Below are 14,465 nucleotides of genomic sequence, written 5' to 3' on the forward strand. Positions count from 1 at the left end.
GGTGTACTACAGTAGTGGCAAGGAGCCCCAGCCATGGACAAGGTCCCCATCATGCCAGGCGCTGCATAAAACACCAAAAAGAGACTGTCCCTTCTGGCCACAGACTATGGGAACTGAGCAATTTCCCCTTCATGCACACTTGTGAATCTCCAAGCTAGAATCCAGCCCGAGACACCCACAGACCTTCCCGACTGCCCCATTTCAGCCTAGAGGAGGGGACCAAAAGGAGCCGAGACCACTGTAGGTCTATAGGATTCAGGGTGACACCTGCCTTCCTGGGAGATGTTAGACAAGACAGGGAGTCCCCCGCAGTGCGGGAAAGGCTAATCGATCTATCATACTTCTATAGCAGGATGCACCTTAGATGCCCCTAGGCATACCAGCTTCAGCACCTCCCCCATGCCTACAGCCGATCTTCATTTGCCACAGTTTTAGACAGGTAAGGCACCCCTAGAATGCGGCACCCCTAGGCACATGCCTACTCTGCCTAATTGGAAATATGGCCCTGTTGATAGTGCCCACCACTGTACGAGCTGAGGGTCTTACAACTCCTCTGTGAGGTAGGGCAGTGGCATTACCCCGCCAGCACACAGGTGGGGAAACTGAGGCCCAGAGCAGCTAAGTGACTTGGCCCAGGTCACACAGGAAGGCGGTGGCAGAGCTAGGGCTTGAACCCAGGTTTGCCGAGCCCAAGGGTAGTGCCCTGACCCCTGAGCCAGCCATCCTTCCTCCCAGAACTGGTTCTGCTGCATCCACAGAGCCGGGGAGAGTCTGCAATCAAGGATATCCTCCGCTGTCTCTTCAAGCCCTGCTGGCTGCACCGAGACAAGAGGAGAGGCGGCGGTGGCCCTGCGCTCATCCATTCCAGCCCCGGGGCGCCGCGTTTTCCCCACAGAGAGCAGCATGCTCCAGCATGTCACACAACGGCCTTCACGCCCGAGTGCAGCCGGCTCGCAAGAGAACCAAGGGGGTGGGGTGCACAGATAGGTCAACACGTGCTCTTAGCCACTCACCTCCAAAGGTATTAAGAAAGTCAGAGTCGTGCGGTAAAGGCCAGATTCCCAGGGGGGTGAAAATCCATATGGACACCAATGGAGCAATGGCCTGTTCACACCATCTGGGGATCTGGCTCCTCCATACCTGGCTCTCGGAACAGCCCAGCGCTTCAAGTATGTTCATGAATGAAGCCTCATAACCTCCCCGGGAGATGGATGTATGACATTTCTCCCCATTTTACTGACAGGGAAAACTGAGGCACGCAGCAAAGACGTGACTCACCCAATGCTCCAGAGTCAGTGGCAAGGGCAGGCATAGAACCCATAGGCATAGGCGTCCTGACTCCTGGACTTTGAGCATGCTCTCTTCTCAGACCCAGACTTATAGATCCCAGGGGTCCCGACTCCCAGCCCTTTCTGCTCTAACCACGAGACCCCACTCCCCTCCCAGAGTCCGGAATAGAACCCAGGAGTCCTGGCTTCCAAGACTGCACCCGAAGCTCAGAATCATCTAAATACCATTAGCCTCCAGCCACTGATTCTCCCGGTATTCCTGGTTTTTGTGGTGGATTCCCCACTGGGTATCCACCTCCCGTCCATCTGGAGGCGCTCCAAGCCACTGCCGAGTACAGGTTGCTCCATACTCCAGTTCCCCATCGGCTCCAGCTTAGAAAGCGCATCACTGATGGGAGGTGGATTAACAAGCCCTTAGCTGCAGCAGTTAATGGCCAATCCCTCCCCTCAAACGCACGGTTTCACCTACTAAGCACCCAAGGGCTACGGCAGGGGCAGAGAGCGCAGGTGTGAACGGGGGGCAGGGGCAGCAGCTGGCTGAGCCGAGATCTCAGTCCGGGGAAATGGGCTCAGTGGCATAAGAGAGTTCAGAAGCAGAAATGTAACAGATCCCTCAAACAGCAGCAAGGAGCCCCCAGCGAGGTGGAATGACCCACCCCGCCTTTATTAGAGTTTATCGGTTTAAATGAATGTGTTTGAATGTAGGTAGGAGCAGGCGAGCCCGCCGTGCGCTGCTGAAGTGCTCAGGGTGCTTTACCAACGGATAGCAACCCCTGCCATGTCCCATCCAGGGAAACTAAGGCACTGGGAGGTGGAGAGGAGAGTCCCTTAAGGTCACATGGTGAGGCAGCAGCAAAAGTGGGGAGTAGGCAGCCAGGCCTTCTGGCTTCCTATCCCCTGCTCTAGCCACTAGACCCCACTCCCCTCCCAGAGCCAGGAACAGAACCCAGGAGTTCTGATACCCTGGCCTCTCGCTCTAACCACTAGACCACACTGCTTCCTGTCCAAGGCTCTGCGCCTTCGTACAGATGACCCCAGAGGCTGCTCTTCTCTTCCCCTGCGGGCGAGACGCTCTAGGGCTTGGCTCTTCCCGCTCTCCCAGCGCGCCGCAGGATGGGGTCTCTGCAGCCTTCCACATCTGGGCCTCCCTACCCCCTTGTTGATTGCGCGTTTCACGGCACCATTCTCCGGCAAGAGCCTGGGAAGGAGGGAAGCAAACTTCTCCCCTCACTTCCCCCTGCCCAGGAAAATGGCCGTTTTCAGCACCTTGGGGACATGGCGGATGGTGAGCGACACCCGGGTTCCCCGGCGCAGCTCGTCCCCGAGCACCGCGTCGCAGGCCGCCACGTTGGCCACTTTCTCCGTGATGGCGTCAGAGGCGGCGGGTCGGATCCCGTGCAGGTAACGGACGTACATGTCCTCCTGCAGGACCAGGAGGCTGCGTGGCTCCAGCAGCAGGGACAGGAAGTGGCGCTGCTCCTCTGTCTGGGGCGTGGGGACCTGGGAAAGGAGAGTGGTGCACGTTCAGAACGAAACCTGGCCCTTTCTGCAGCTGCTTCCATGGGAGGATCTCAAAGCACCTGAAGGATGTTAGTTGTTTAAGCCACACAACCCCCCCGGATGTTGACAGCACCACTCCCGTCTTCCAGATGGGGAAATGGAGGCACAAACAGGGCTTTGCCTAAGACCACACAGCGAGTCAGCAGCAGGACTGGGGAACAGAACCCAGGAGTCCTTATTCTCAGGCCCCCCCCCAGCTCTAACCACTACACCCCACTCCCCTCTCAGAGCTAGGAACAGAAGTCCTGATTCTCAGGCCTCCAAGACCCCAACATGTTCTAACTACTACACATCACTCCCCTCCCGGAGCTGGGGACAGAACCCATGTCCATGTGGACAAACTGGAGAAAGTCCAGAGAAGAGCAACAAAAATGATTCAAGGTCTAGAAAACATGACCTGTGAGGGAAGATTGAAAAAACTGAATTTGCTTAGTCTGGAAAAGAGAAGACAGAGGGGACAGGATAATTTTCAAGTACATAAAAAGGTTGTTACAAGGAAGAGGGAGAAAAATTGATCTAAACCTCCGAGGACAGAGCAAGAAGCAATGGGCTTAAATTGCAGCCAGGGAGGTTTAGGTTGGTGTCAGGGTGGTTAAGCACTGGAATAAATTGCCTAGGAAGGTTGTCAAATCTCCATCACCGGAGATTTTTAAGAGTAGGTTGGACAAACCCCTGTCAGGGATGGTCTAAATAATACTTAGTCCTGCAATGAGTGCAGGGGACGGAACTAGATGACCTCTCAAGGTTCCTTCCAGCCCTGTGAGTCTATGATAAGGTGGGCCGGGGGGTGCATGCATACACACCTATAAGTGCATCATCCTTAAACTGTATGTGAGAGAGAGAGAGAGAAGGAACAGGGATGTGTATGTGTGTACTGCTGTAGTCGTTTTTAAGCTGGATGGAGTTAAATTAAAGCACTACAAAATCCACATGCAGACCAGCCCTGCCTAGCTTCGTGCACAGCAGGGATCCCACCGCAGGGAACACGACTCGGGTTATTGGTTTCCCTGTTGTGCCTCCGGCAGAGATTTTTAAAGCTGCCCAAGAGATCTGGCTCTCAGATTAAAATGAGCAGGAACTGGTTATCCCAATCCGCCGATCAGGCTCCACTGCCCGCAGCACTGAACACACAGGGTGAAAAAAAGAGTCTCTGTCCAGCTCAGGTACTTAAGATACCACAGTGATGGGCACCAGCTGAGCGCCTCACAGTCGGAAATGGATTTACTTTCACAACCCTCTACAGGAAGCAGGGGGATTCTACTGGGGCAGGAGCTGCCTTTCTGTTCCAGGTTTGAACAGCTCCCAGTTCAATGTGGGTTTCTGGTCCAGGACTGGGACTCCTAGGCACTACCATAATACACCTATTAGCAATAAAAATGTACAGCTCCCGGCACAATGGGAACCAAAGGGAAAAAAAACAAATCCGTTATTCTCCGGGCTCTGTTTGTAATTCCTTCTGTGCTCACCTGCTCACTGTCTGCATGCTGCCCCCTACTGACGGGATGGTAGAAGTCCAGCAGCGTGTGAGATCCCAGGCTGATGGTGGTGACGGTGGGGAAGTACAGAGGTCCATCTTCATGAGGCTAGAGGGAACCGGGATGTCAGACTAAAAAGGGAAGGAGCACGCACGCACTCACTCACTCCCCCAGCTCTCCTCTCCGGTACCCAGCACGAAACGCAGGAAGAAATGTCTCTACACACAGAAGACACGTGGACCAACCCGTCACACGCAGGCCCTGCTGCTGAGCAGATGCCTCCCTGACGTTGCCAACCTTCGCAGCCAGCGCACGTGGCAAAGCCGGGAGCGTGCACGGGGAGTGCCCTAGGCTCGCATGTCACTGGTACACCACACCCAAGATACAAGCACGGCTGGCGAAGCAATCTGCTCTCTTGAAGTGAGGTCGGGGCTATCAAAAGATGTTGGGATTAAGAGAAGACGTCGGTAGCTGGGAGTCCTGACACACAGCCTAGCCACTAGACCCCACTCTTCTCCCAGAGCTGGGGACAGAACCCAGAAGTCCTGACTCCCATCCCATGCTCTAACCACTAGGCCCAATTCCTTTCCCAGAGTCAGGGACAGAATCCAGGAATCCCAACTCCCAGGCCGCTCCCGCGCTAACCACCACTCTCCTGGGAAAACCTAGTCTTGGCTATCTAGACTCCGCCTCGCTGAAATCTCCAGCCAGCAGGATTTGCCATGGTTACAGGATTTGCCCCCATAGACACGCCTCTGATCAGGTCGGGATCTGCATCTGCCCCTCTTCACTTGCCCCCAAGTGCAGGAACTACCCTGAGGTTGAGTAACGAAGCAGCTGGCCCACGGGTAGTTACCATGATCCCCTGCCCAGGGAGGTACTCGTTCACCAGCACGTGGTTTGCCAGCTTCCCTCCAAATGCTCCGAGGGAGGAGATCTTCTCAGCATAGCTCTGCAGCCAGGCAGGCAGCTTCTCCAGTACCATCCCTTTTGGGTGGGGCAGCCCTCCTGGGAGGCAGAGGATACAGAGAGGAGCTGGCGATGAAAGAGATCCAGCTGGTCCCATCTCGCTCAGAGTGCTGGGAGATCCATGGTTGAAAAGCACTGGGCTGGATCAATTCCTCTCCCTCTTTCGCACCTGCAACCAGCAAATCCCTAGCTCTCAAAGCACTTTACACAATTTGCAGATAGGGAAACTGAGGCACAGAGAGGCAAAGTGACCTGCCCACGGTCACCCACCTGGCCAGAGGCAGAGCCAGGAATAGAACCTAGGTGTCCAAGACCCTGCTTAGTGCTCTATCCTCTAGGTCACTCTGTTTTCCCATCTTGGTTGTCACCTATGCGCTCCAGCCCCTGGATCATTTTTACTGCTCTCCTCTGAACTCCCTTCCAATTTGTGCCCTGAACTGAATGCAATTAGCATATTTATTAGGTATATTACAGTAGCACTGTGGTGCCCCAGTCATGGACCAAGCCCCCATTGTGTCAGGTGCTGTACAAACCCAGAACAAAAAGACAGTCCCTGCCCCAAGGAGCTGACAAGCTAAGTAATATCCCTTGGTCCACTCACCCCAGATCTGACTCTCAGCTCCCCGGCTCAGTCATATTTGGGGGTGTATATGCAGCCCCCCCCCACCCCCATCACTATATCCTCTTTGATGCTACATCCTACTGCAAACGCCCATGCGACTGGCTGCTCTTCAGTCATTGCTGCTTCCCATGGAGGGCTGCAGATCATTTCCCACCACCCTCCAGAGGTGCTTTTGCCTGGAAGCTGATTAAACCCCGGACACGCAGTGAGGTTGATAGGGACGGACGCACTCCGGAGACATCTTTGGAGAACCACCGGTGGAGGAATCTGGGTCATGGGGTCCCAGGGAGGGACCTGGTCTTAGCTCCCACCTGTGACTAATCAAGCCCCATTTACACGAGGAGAAGTTTCTGCAGGAGATCCAGATTCAGCCACACCAGTTACAGGAAAGACCTGACTGGGGAAAGCAATGGCCCAGACATCAGCAAAAGCCCGAGACCTTAGGAGGGGCCTGGGTTACCTGACTTGACCTATGTCGAGCTGCCCTTGAACTATAAACATGTCCTTGGGGAAAGGAACTGAAAACAAACACTGATGGGGAGCTGGCCTGGGGCCTTGCATGAGAGTGGGAAAACTGAGGCAGGGTCTGGCGCTGGGTTTGGGGAGATCTTGTCTCCTCAATCCTGCAGCCAGCCAGCCCACTCACCAGCCAAATGACATTCCTTCCCTCCCTGATGCAGGCTGCTCTGCGTGGTTTCTAAAGGACAAAGCTGACACATACTGATCCTGCGCTGAGCCCAGACTAGACCATCAGCGGGAGCGAATTCCCCAGTCCCATGCACTAACCGGTCCTGGTGCAGTGGGGGAGGTCACCTGGGAGCCAGCGATGGGGCCGGAGAGAACTCACCCCAGTTCTGCAGCTTTCTTCCAGACAGCTGGGTCCACTTGGGTTTGGGGGCAGCATAAACCTGAGGGGATGAACGCAGGGAAGGGATGAGATGCCAGAAAGCTTTGCTTGAGAGGGGAAGAACATTATGGAGAAACAGTACGAGAGGCACAAAGTATTATTTACATTAGCGCCTAGGGATGCCAGCCACACCCCCCACCACACTGTGCCGCGTACTGTCTAGGCACAAAGAAAGAGACCATCCCTGCCAGGCAGAGCTTATAAGCTAAACAGACAAGGCAGACAAAGGGCACGAGGGGAGACTGAGGCTCTGAGGCTAAGTGACCCACCCAAGGCCTCACAGGTGGGTCTGTGGCAGAGGCAGGAATTGAACCAGGGCCCAGGCTAATGACCAAGGGGCTTCACATTAAAGGAGCCTGCCCAAGGGACCAGGGGGGAAACAGAAGCAGAAAATTAAGGATAGGCCTTAAGCACAGGGAGTGGGTGATGGGGCCCAGAACTGAATGTTTAGAGGAAGGCCGGCCCTGTGGTTAAGACCCTGGTGCAATTCCTGTCTCCACCACAGACCCCACAGGCAAGGCACTTCCGTGCTTATATCTATAAAATAGGCACAACAATCCACCCTGCCTACTGAGGCTGCAAGGTCTTTGGGGCAAGAGCTGCCACTCATTCCGGGTCTGTGCAGCGCCCAGCACAATGGGGCTCTGATCTTGGTTGGGACCTCAAGGTGCTCCCATAACACGTGTCATGAACTTAAGATCCCTACTGGTCCTACTACATTGAAGGGGGAGTGTCGGGCGGATTCCAGATCTACAAAAGCTGGGTCCATCTGTGCACTCGGGGTCTGGGACCGAGATCTCCGTTGCAGAGAAGTGAAGTTAACGGACAAACTGCCCTGCTTTTATCCAAGTCAGGCAGGAAATTCCTCCCTGCAAGAGCAGCGTCCACCAAGCACTACACTCGCTTCTCATGCCATGGGAATAATAAACCCAAATGAAAATCTCACATACCTGGTGCAGCAGATAGGCCTCCTCCGACTCAGAGATGAAGTTTGGAATATAATAGACAGTTGGTGGAACCTGTAATTAAAACATACTCATAACACCACCAGATATTCATCAGTAGATCTCAAAAGCACTTTACAAAGGGGGTCAGTGTCATTATGCTCAGTTTACAGACTGGGAAACTGAGGCACAGAAAGGGGAAGTGATTTGCTCAAGGTCACCCCGCAGGCCAGTGGCCAAGCCAGGAACAGAAGCCAGGAACAAGTTCCAGTGCAGTGCTCTATCCACTAAGCCATATGCCACCCCTGCAAAACTCTGTACAACGAGTTTGCTGGGTCTCAGCAGGACAGGTGCCCCTTACACAAAACCACCAGTAGGCTCCATGCAAATTGCCCTTCCACTCCCCCCACCCATCCCAAAGGTGTGGGCCACGTCAGCAGAGAACCCAATGGCTGAACACACCTCTCAGCCTGAACTCTGTTCACACCGACAGAACGGGCCTCCCTCCAGGGCAAGGCAAGTGAGAAGCTTAACGTTATTACGTCCAGGACGGCAGTATCCAGAGGCACCAGCCGAGATCGGGGCCAGGTGCCGCCCAGACACAGTCCCTGCCCAAAAGAGCTCTCAGACTAAATGGACGGGGAGGGGCGGGGGATTAGTATTTCTGTGTTATAGATGGGAATGTGGGGCAGAGAGAGATGAAGCGACTTGCATAAGATCCCACAGGGAGTCTGTGACAGCAGGGAATAGACCCCCTGTCTCCAGCGCACTACTTTAACACTCTAGTCACTAGGCCAGGGGTTCTCACTTTTTTTTTTTTTTTGCTGGAACCCGCTCTGAAAATATTTCAGGCTCTGACAACCCCCCCATACCATGCCACCACTACCTTTATGCTGCTGCTGGCGGTGGAACTGCCTTCAGAGACGGATGTCTGGCCAGCAGCCGCCGCTCTCTGCCTGCCCAGCTCTGAAGGCAGTGCAGAAGTAAGGTGGCCATACCGTTACCCCCCTACAATAGGCTTGTGACCCCCTTTTGGGTCAAAATCTCCACTGCAGTAGGCCATCCCGGTCTCAGTTACACCCATCTGTTGTCTCTGCAATCCCAGCCCAGCCCCTTCACTCCAAAGCCACCCTTCCTTTCTTGCCCCACTGCTGGCCTACAGATTGACAGACGCCTCCGACACACCGTAATTCACCCAGGAATTGAAGGAGATCATCAAATCCCTCTCCAAACAACTCCAAAAGAAACTCGATAACCTCGTCCCCCACAAACCCGCCCCACGGATCTTTTACTTGCTTCCCAAGATACACAAATAAGGGAACCCAGGCAGGCTTATTGCACCTGGCCATGGCACGCTTATTGCACCTGGCCATGGCACGCTTACCAAAGGAATAACTGAACTCATAGAAACCATCCTCAAGCCCAGTGTTTCTCAAATCCGGCCACAGTGGCCACATGTGGCCACCAGGGGTTTTTCCTGCAGCAACAGCAGCCTCCTGGACAGAGATGGGGGAGGGGGTCAAAGCAGCACCCCTTCCCTGCAGCGTCTAGGGGCTCCAACAGCAGGCTTCAGCCCCCTCTTCAGCTGGAGGCTCTGGGCTTCAATCCCCCAGGGTGACGGGACCCTATGCTTCAGCTCCCCCCCAAGCTTCAGCTGTGGGGTTCTGGGCTTCAGTCCCCCAGGATAGCAGGGCTCAGGGCTTCCCCACCCCAGTCCAACCATGGGGCTCCGGCTCTGGGCTTCAGCAGGGCCGGCCTTCCTGGGCACCATGGTCAAGAAGCAAGGAACGGACAGGAGCCTGGGATGTGAGGCTGCAGAAGGGAGCTCGGGGCAATTGGCCCGGGGGGGAGGAAAGAGAGCCGTGGGGCCCGGGGGACAATGGAGAGCCCGAAGGGAGGCAGTGGGGGCCAGAGGTGATGGGTGGGGGGCCATGGGAGGCAGCAGGAGCTAAAAAATCCAACTGTACATTATTTTTATGATTGAGTCTGCAAAATAAACCCACCCTATGTAAATAAATAATATTTGGACTTGTTTATGTGCATATTTGTTTTTCCTAAAGTATTTTAGGAAAATTTGTCAGAGCAGCCACCAGCAAGACTTGGTGGCCACACTCTAGGCCATCCAAAAATTTGTTGCGAGGACCCTAGCCAGTCACCACACAAAGGACCAGCTTCCTCCAGGACACAACTGACTTCCTCCAGAAACTCCACAGCATTAACCATCACCCTCAGATCATCATCCTTGCCACCTTGGGTGTCACCTCCCTCCACACTAACATCCCTCACAACAACAACATGGCCACCTGCCTCAAATATCTACAAGACAGACAGACAATGGACGATACTGGGATACCCACCCCAAGAGCCAAACTCATCCACGTCATCCTCACCCTTAACCATTTTACATTCAACACCACTTTGTCCAGACCATGGGAACAGCTCTGGATACTCGGATGGCTCCCCAGTATGCCAATGTCTTCATGGGCCATCGTGAGGAATGAGGAAGATGTTCTGGACAAAGGCACCACAAAACCAATGATGTACCTGTGACACATCAATATTTTCATCCTCTGGACAGATGACTGACCTCTCACATAGATTTCCGTCACAACTTCAACAACCATCCCACAACCATCAAACTGTAGAACACTCCTGTACCAGTGTCAACTTCCCGAATGCCAAGATCCGCTTCAACAACGGAACCCTACAGACAACTATCTATTCTACAAGAAACCCACGCATCAACACATTTGCCTTCACAGATCCAGTAAGCACCTCAAACACACCAAGAAATCTGTTCTCTCTGTAGTGAGGCACTCCGATACCACAGAATAAACTCCAAGGAGGAAGTCCAGGATACACACCTTAACACACTTAAAACCACCTGCACCGAACAAGGACACTCCACCAGAGAAGTAGATTGTATCCTGGAACAGGCCACCCAAATATCCCAAGAGAACCTGCTCCAATACAGAACAAAACCCCCTCCAACTGTACCCCCTTAGTAGGGAGACCAGATGTCCCAATTTTATAGGGACAGTCCTGATATTTGGGGCTTTTTTTATATGGGCTCCTATTACCCCACCCCATCCCGATTTTTCACATTTGCTATCTGGTCACCCTACTCCTTAGTTGTCACCGACCAGCCCATACTGGAACGCCTACAGGGTAACATTAAACAATTCCAACCTATACTCGACAGGGATCACAACCTGAAAGAAATCCTGGCCAAATCCCCTCTTCTGGCTTTCACACCAACCTAGCGAAGCTCATCATCAGAAGCATGTTCCCCCCAAACCAGGGCCCACCAACTCAAAGCAGCACCAGACCATACCAGAACAACAGATGCGAAACCTGCAGGCATATCTCCACTGCTATAATGCTCAATAACCCCTCCCACCCCAAACTCACCTTTCAAGACCCATGGTTTTTACACATGCCCCAACAACTAAGTGGGTAAAACCAGACGATCTCATCTCTCTCAAATGAACGTTAGGGTATTGCACCAGTGCATAACAACCACATAAAACCCCCAGTTCCCCCTATTGCCACTTCCCAGCTACGTTCCCCGCCTGGTTACCTGCTCTAAACGAAACGTTTCCAGCGCAAGTATCTTGGCACATGGCTCCTCCATCTCAAAGGAGGGGCCTGCGATGGCTGGAAGGTCCAGTCTTCTGGGTCCCCCTCCTGGAACCGTTGCAGATCCATGGAAAGGAAGCAGAGGCGGCACCATTAGCTACCTGAGAGCTAGCCAAGCTCACACTGCAAACAGAAGCGAGACCATCAGGGTCCCCAAGCTGCAGGGAGAGCTCCAACAGGAACATTGGCACGGCAACAGTGGCTCTCAACCAGGGGTACACATACCCCTGGGGATACACAGAGATCTTCCAGGGGGTACGTCAACTCATCTGGATCAGTGTTTCTCAACCTGGCAGTCACCCCCCCCCCCCAAAGGGTCACAGGGCAGGGTTTAGCGGTGTTGCAAGTGCACAGCTGGCTTTAGGGGGTGGCAAGCAGGACAGCCGCCCAGGCCCTATGCCACAGGGAGCTTGTAAAGTTATATTACATGCTTCAGCCCCGGGCAGCAGAGCTCAGGCTTGATCCTCAGGTGGCGGGGCTCGGGCTTGACTCCTGAAAGTCAAGTCTGGAAAGGTTGAGAACCACTGACCTACAGCACACACGGGCCTTAGTACTGTGCATGGACCAACCCTTGCAATCCCCACTCCGCTTATGGGCAGGGTTATCCTCACCTCACGTACGGGGAAACTGAGGCAGGGAGAGAGGAAGTGTTCAAACGGGCAGAGCCGAGAACAGAACCCAAGAGTCCTGACTCCCAGGACACTAACCTCTGAACCCCACTCCACCTCCCAGAGCTAGGAACAGAACCCAGGAGTCCGGGCTCCCAGCCCCCCGTCGCCGGGGCGAGAGAGAACCCAGGAGTCCGGGCTCCCAGCCCCCGTCGCCGGGGCGAGAGAGAACCCAGGAGTCCGGGCTCCCAGCCCCCCGTCGCCGGGGCGAGAGAGAACCCAGGAGTCCGGGCTCCCAGCCCCCGTCGCCGGGGAGAGAGAGAACCCAGGAGTCCGGGCTCCCAGCCCCCGTCGCCGGGGAGAGAGAGAACCCAGGAGTCCGGGCTCCCAGCCCCCGTCGCCGGGGAGAGAGAGAACCCAGGAGTCCGGGCTCCCAGCCCCCGTCGCCGGGGAGAGAGAGAACCCAGGAGTCCGGGCTCCCAGCCCCCCGTCGCCGGGGAGAGAGAGAACCCAGGAGTCCGGGCTCCCAGCCCCCGTCGCCGGGGAGAGAGAGAACCCAGGAGTCCGGGCTCCCAGCCCCCCGTCGCCGGGGAGAGAGAGAACCCAGGAGTCCGGGCTCCCAGCCCCCGTCGCCGGGGAGAGAGAGAACCCAGGAGTCCGGGCTCCCAGCCCCCCTCGCCGGGGAGAGAGAGAACCCAGGAGTCCGGGCTCCCAGCCCCCCGTCGCCGGGGAGAGAGAGAACCCAGGAGTCCGGGCTCCCAGCCCCCCAAGCCAGAGAGAGAACCCACGGAACCACCTGGCAAGTCGCAAAGGCTCACGGGAAAAGCGCTCCGCTGCTGAGGCCCCTCCCCCACCTGAGGCACGAGCACAACCACTTCCGGCTGCCCCTTGATCGAGGTCCCCTCCCCGCCCAGCCCCTGAGAAGCCACGGCTGAGCCAATCAGCGTTGGGGGGAAAGGTTAAGCGGGGGGAGGGAACCAATCGGCCTTTGCGATAGGCGGGGCAGGCCGCAGCCAATGGGCTGGGGGCGGAGGCGGGCCTTGGGCGCCTCGGGGTTCTAGGCGGCCGAGGCGTCGCGCGCGCCCCCTGGCTGCCAGCAGCAGCCTCGTGGGCGAGCGCGTGAGCGCGGCCGGGGGCTGCAGCCCATCCCCGTGGCCTCCCGCCGCTCGCGGTACAGCAGCAGCAGAGGGTCCTCCGCCTCCCCGTGCCCCACACCACAGCTACCCGGCTGCCCCCCCGGGGTCACCCCTTGCAGCGTCTCCCGGGGGCTGCGCCAGGGTGTGGGGTGCGGGGTGTCTCGGGGGTGACTCCCCTTACCCAGCATGGCACGGGGGGCACGGCTTCCTCCAGCTGGGTGCTGTCTCTGGACACCCCCCCCCGTTCCTCCCCAGCACGCTCTTTCCTAGTTCAGGGACTCCCTGCGACCTACACCCCCTGCATCACACCAGGGGCTCCGCACGTCCCACATTCTTCCCCCCCCCCCCTCTGGGGCTCTGTGTGCCCCCCATTCTCCTCCCCCCCCACCATCCCGGGGCCTCTGTGTGCCCCCCATTCCTCCCCAGGGCTGCCCTCCATAACATTGTCTCCTGTTTTCCCCATTCACGCCAGGGGCTTGTGTCCCCCATTTCCCATTCCCCCCATAACAGGGTCATAAGAACGGCCAGAGTGCGTCAGACCAAGGGTCCATCGAGCCCAGTGTCCTGTCTCCCGACAGTGGCCAGTGCCAGGTGCCCCGGAGGGAGTGAACAGAACAGGTCATCATCAAGTGAGCCATCCCCTGTCGCCGAATATCCCCCCAGCCAGAGGTTCTGTGTGCCCCCCATTCCCTCCTCCTCCCATACCAGGGTCTCCCATTCTCCCTCTATGCCAGCAGCTCTGTGTGCACCCTCTTCTGCCCCATGGCAAGGGCTGTGTGTGCATTCTCAACCCCTCCCCATTATCCCTCTTCTTTCTGTCTGAGTGATAAGTCATTCAGGACGTCAGCTCTACTGGGAGGATAGGCAGAGCCGAGATGGGGGCTTGTTATGCTGGAATGCATAATAGCTGCCATCTGCAGCCAGCAGCAGAGGGGCTTGAAGATGTGGCTGCATTCAACTCCAGTAGTTGTCCCCTCCATTCCCCCCCGCGCCACCAAATCAGTGGAGTTCTGCTCACTGGCGCCTAGAATGATCCCCGAAACGTTGGGGTTGATCAGCTGCATCGTTCCAAGGGCGAGTTGAGCCTAGGGCTTCACTTCTAAAGATGCTCTGTTGGGAAGGACGGCCGAGCCGCCAGAGAGCTCAGAGGCAGGGCTGGAGAGGGTCGAAAGAGAGATTAAGTTCATACTCCAGAAAGAGAGAGAAGGTGGCATCTTAAAGCCTCCGCTGAGAATCTCAAATTATTATTTTTTTAAGTTAATTTTCTTGCCCTCACAATTGCAGGGGAAAAGGGGGATTCTAAACTTAGACACTGC

The 14,465-nt window shown here is 55.9% G+C and overlaps 1 protein-coding gene across 2 annotated transcripts; it reads right to left on the minus strand.

Moving 5' to 3' along the window:
- Positions 1-1,913: 1,913 nt before the first annotated feature.
- Positions 1,914-12,791, minus strand: ALKBH6 (alkB homolog 6, nucleotide demethylase). 2 transcript variants are annotated; one of them, XM_078850340.1, is made up of 7 exons: positions 12,113-12,791; positions 11,347-11,453; positions 7,773-7,841; positions 6,763-6,823; positions 5,181-5,332; positions 4,316-4,432; positions 1,914-2,789 (listed from the first exon to the last, which is right to left on the minus strand). In XM_078850340.1, exons 2-7 carry the CDS (start codon positions 11,398-11,400, stop codon positions 2,517-2,519), a joined length of 726 nt encoding a protein of 241 aa, XP_078706466.1. In that variant the 5' UTR covers positions 11,401-11,453; positions 12,113-12,791; the 3' UTR covers positions 1,914-2,516. The 2 variants fall into 2 exon arrangements, with proteins under 2 accessions (XP_078706466.1, XP_073178442.1); XM_073322341.2 differs by having other exon boundaries at positions 11,347-12,791.
- Positions 12,792-14,465: the final 1,674 nt, after the last annotated feature.

The sequence above is a fragment of the Lepidochelys kempii genome, chromosome 23 (genome assembly GCF_965140285.1).
Source record: "Lepidochelys kempii isolate rLepKem1 chromosome 23, rLepKem1.hap1, whole genome shotgun sequence".
In the NCBI taxonomy this organism is placed as follows: Eukaryota; Metazoa; Chordata; order Testudines; family Cheloniidae; genus Lepidochelys; species Lepidochelys kempii.

What these genes read in the sequence shown, in the direction of transcription:
- ALKBH6 (XM_073322341.2), bottom strand. Translation starts at nt 11,499, where the DNA reads ATGGTGCCGCCTCTGCTTCCTTTCCATGGATCTGCAACGGTTCCAGGA. An exon ending in AGGCCTATCTGCTGCACCAG is followed by an intron (nt 6,824 to 7,772) that starts GTATGTGAGATT and finishes TCATCCCCTCAG; the next exon opens with GTTTATGCTGCCCCCAAACC. An exon ending in AAGAAAGCTGCAGAACTGGG is followed by an intron (nt 5,333 to 6,762) that starts GTGAGTTCTCTC and finishes TCTGCCTCCCAG; the next exon opens with GAGGGCTGCCCCACCCAAAA.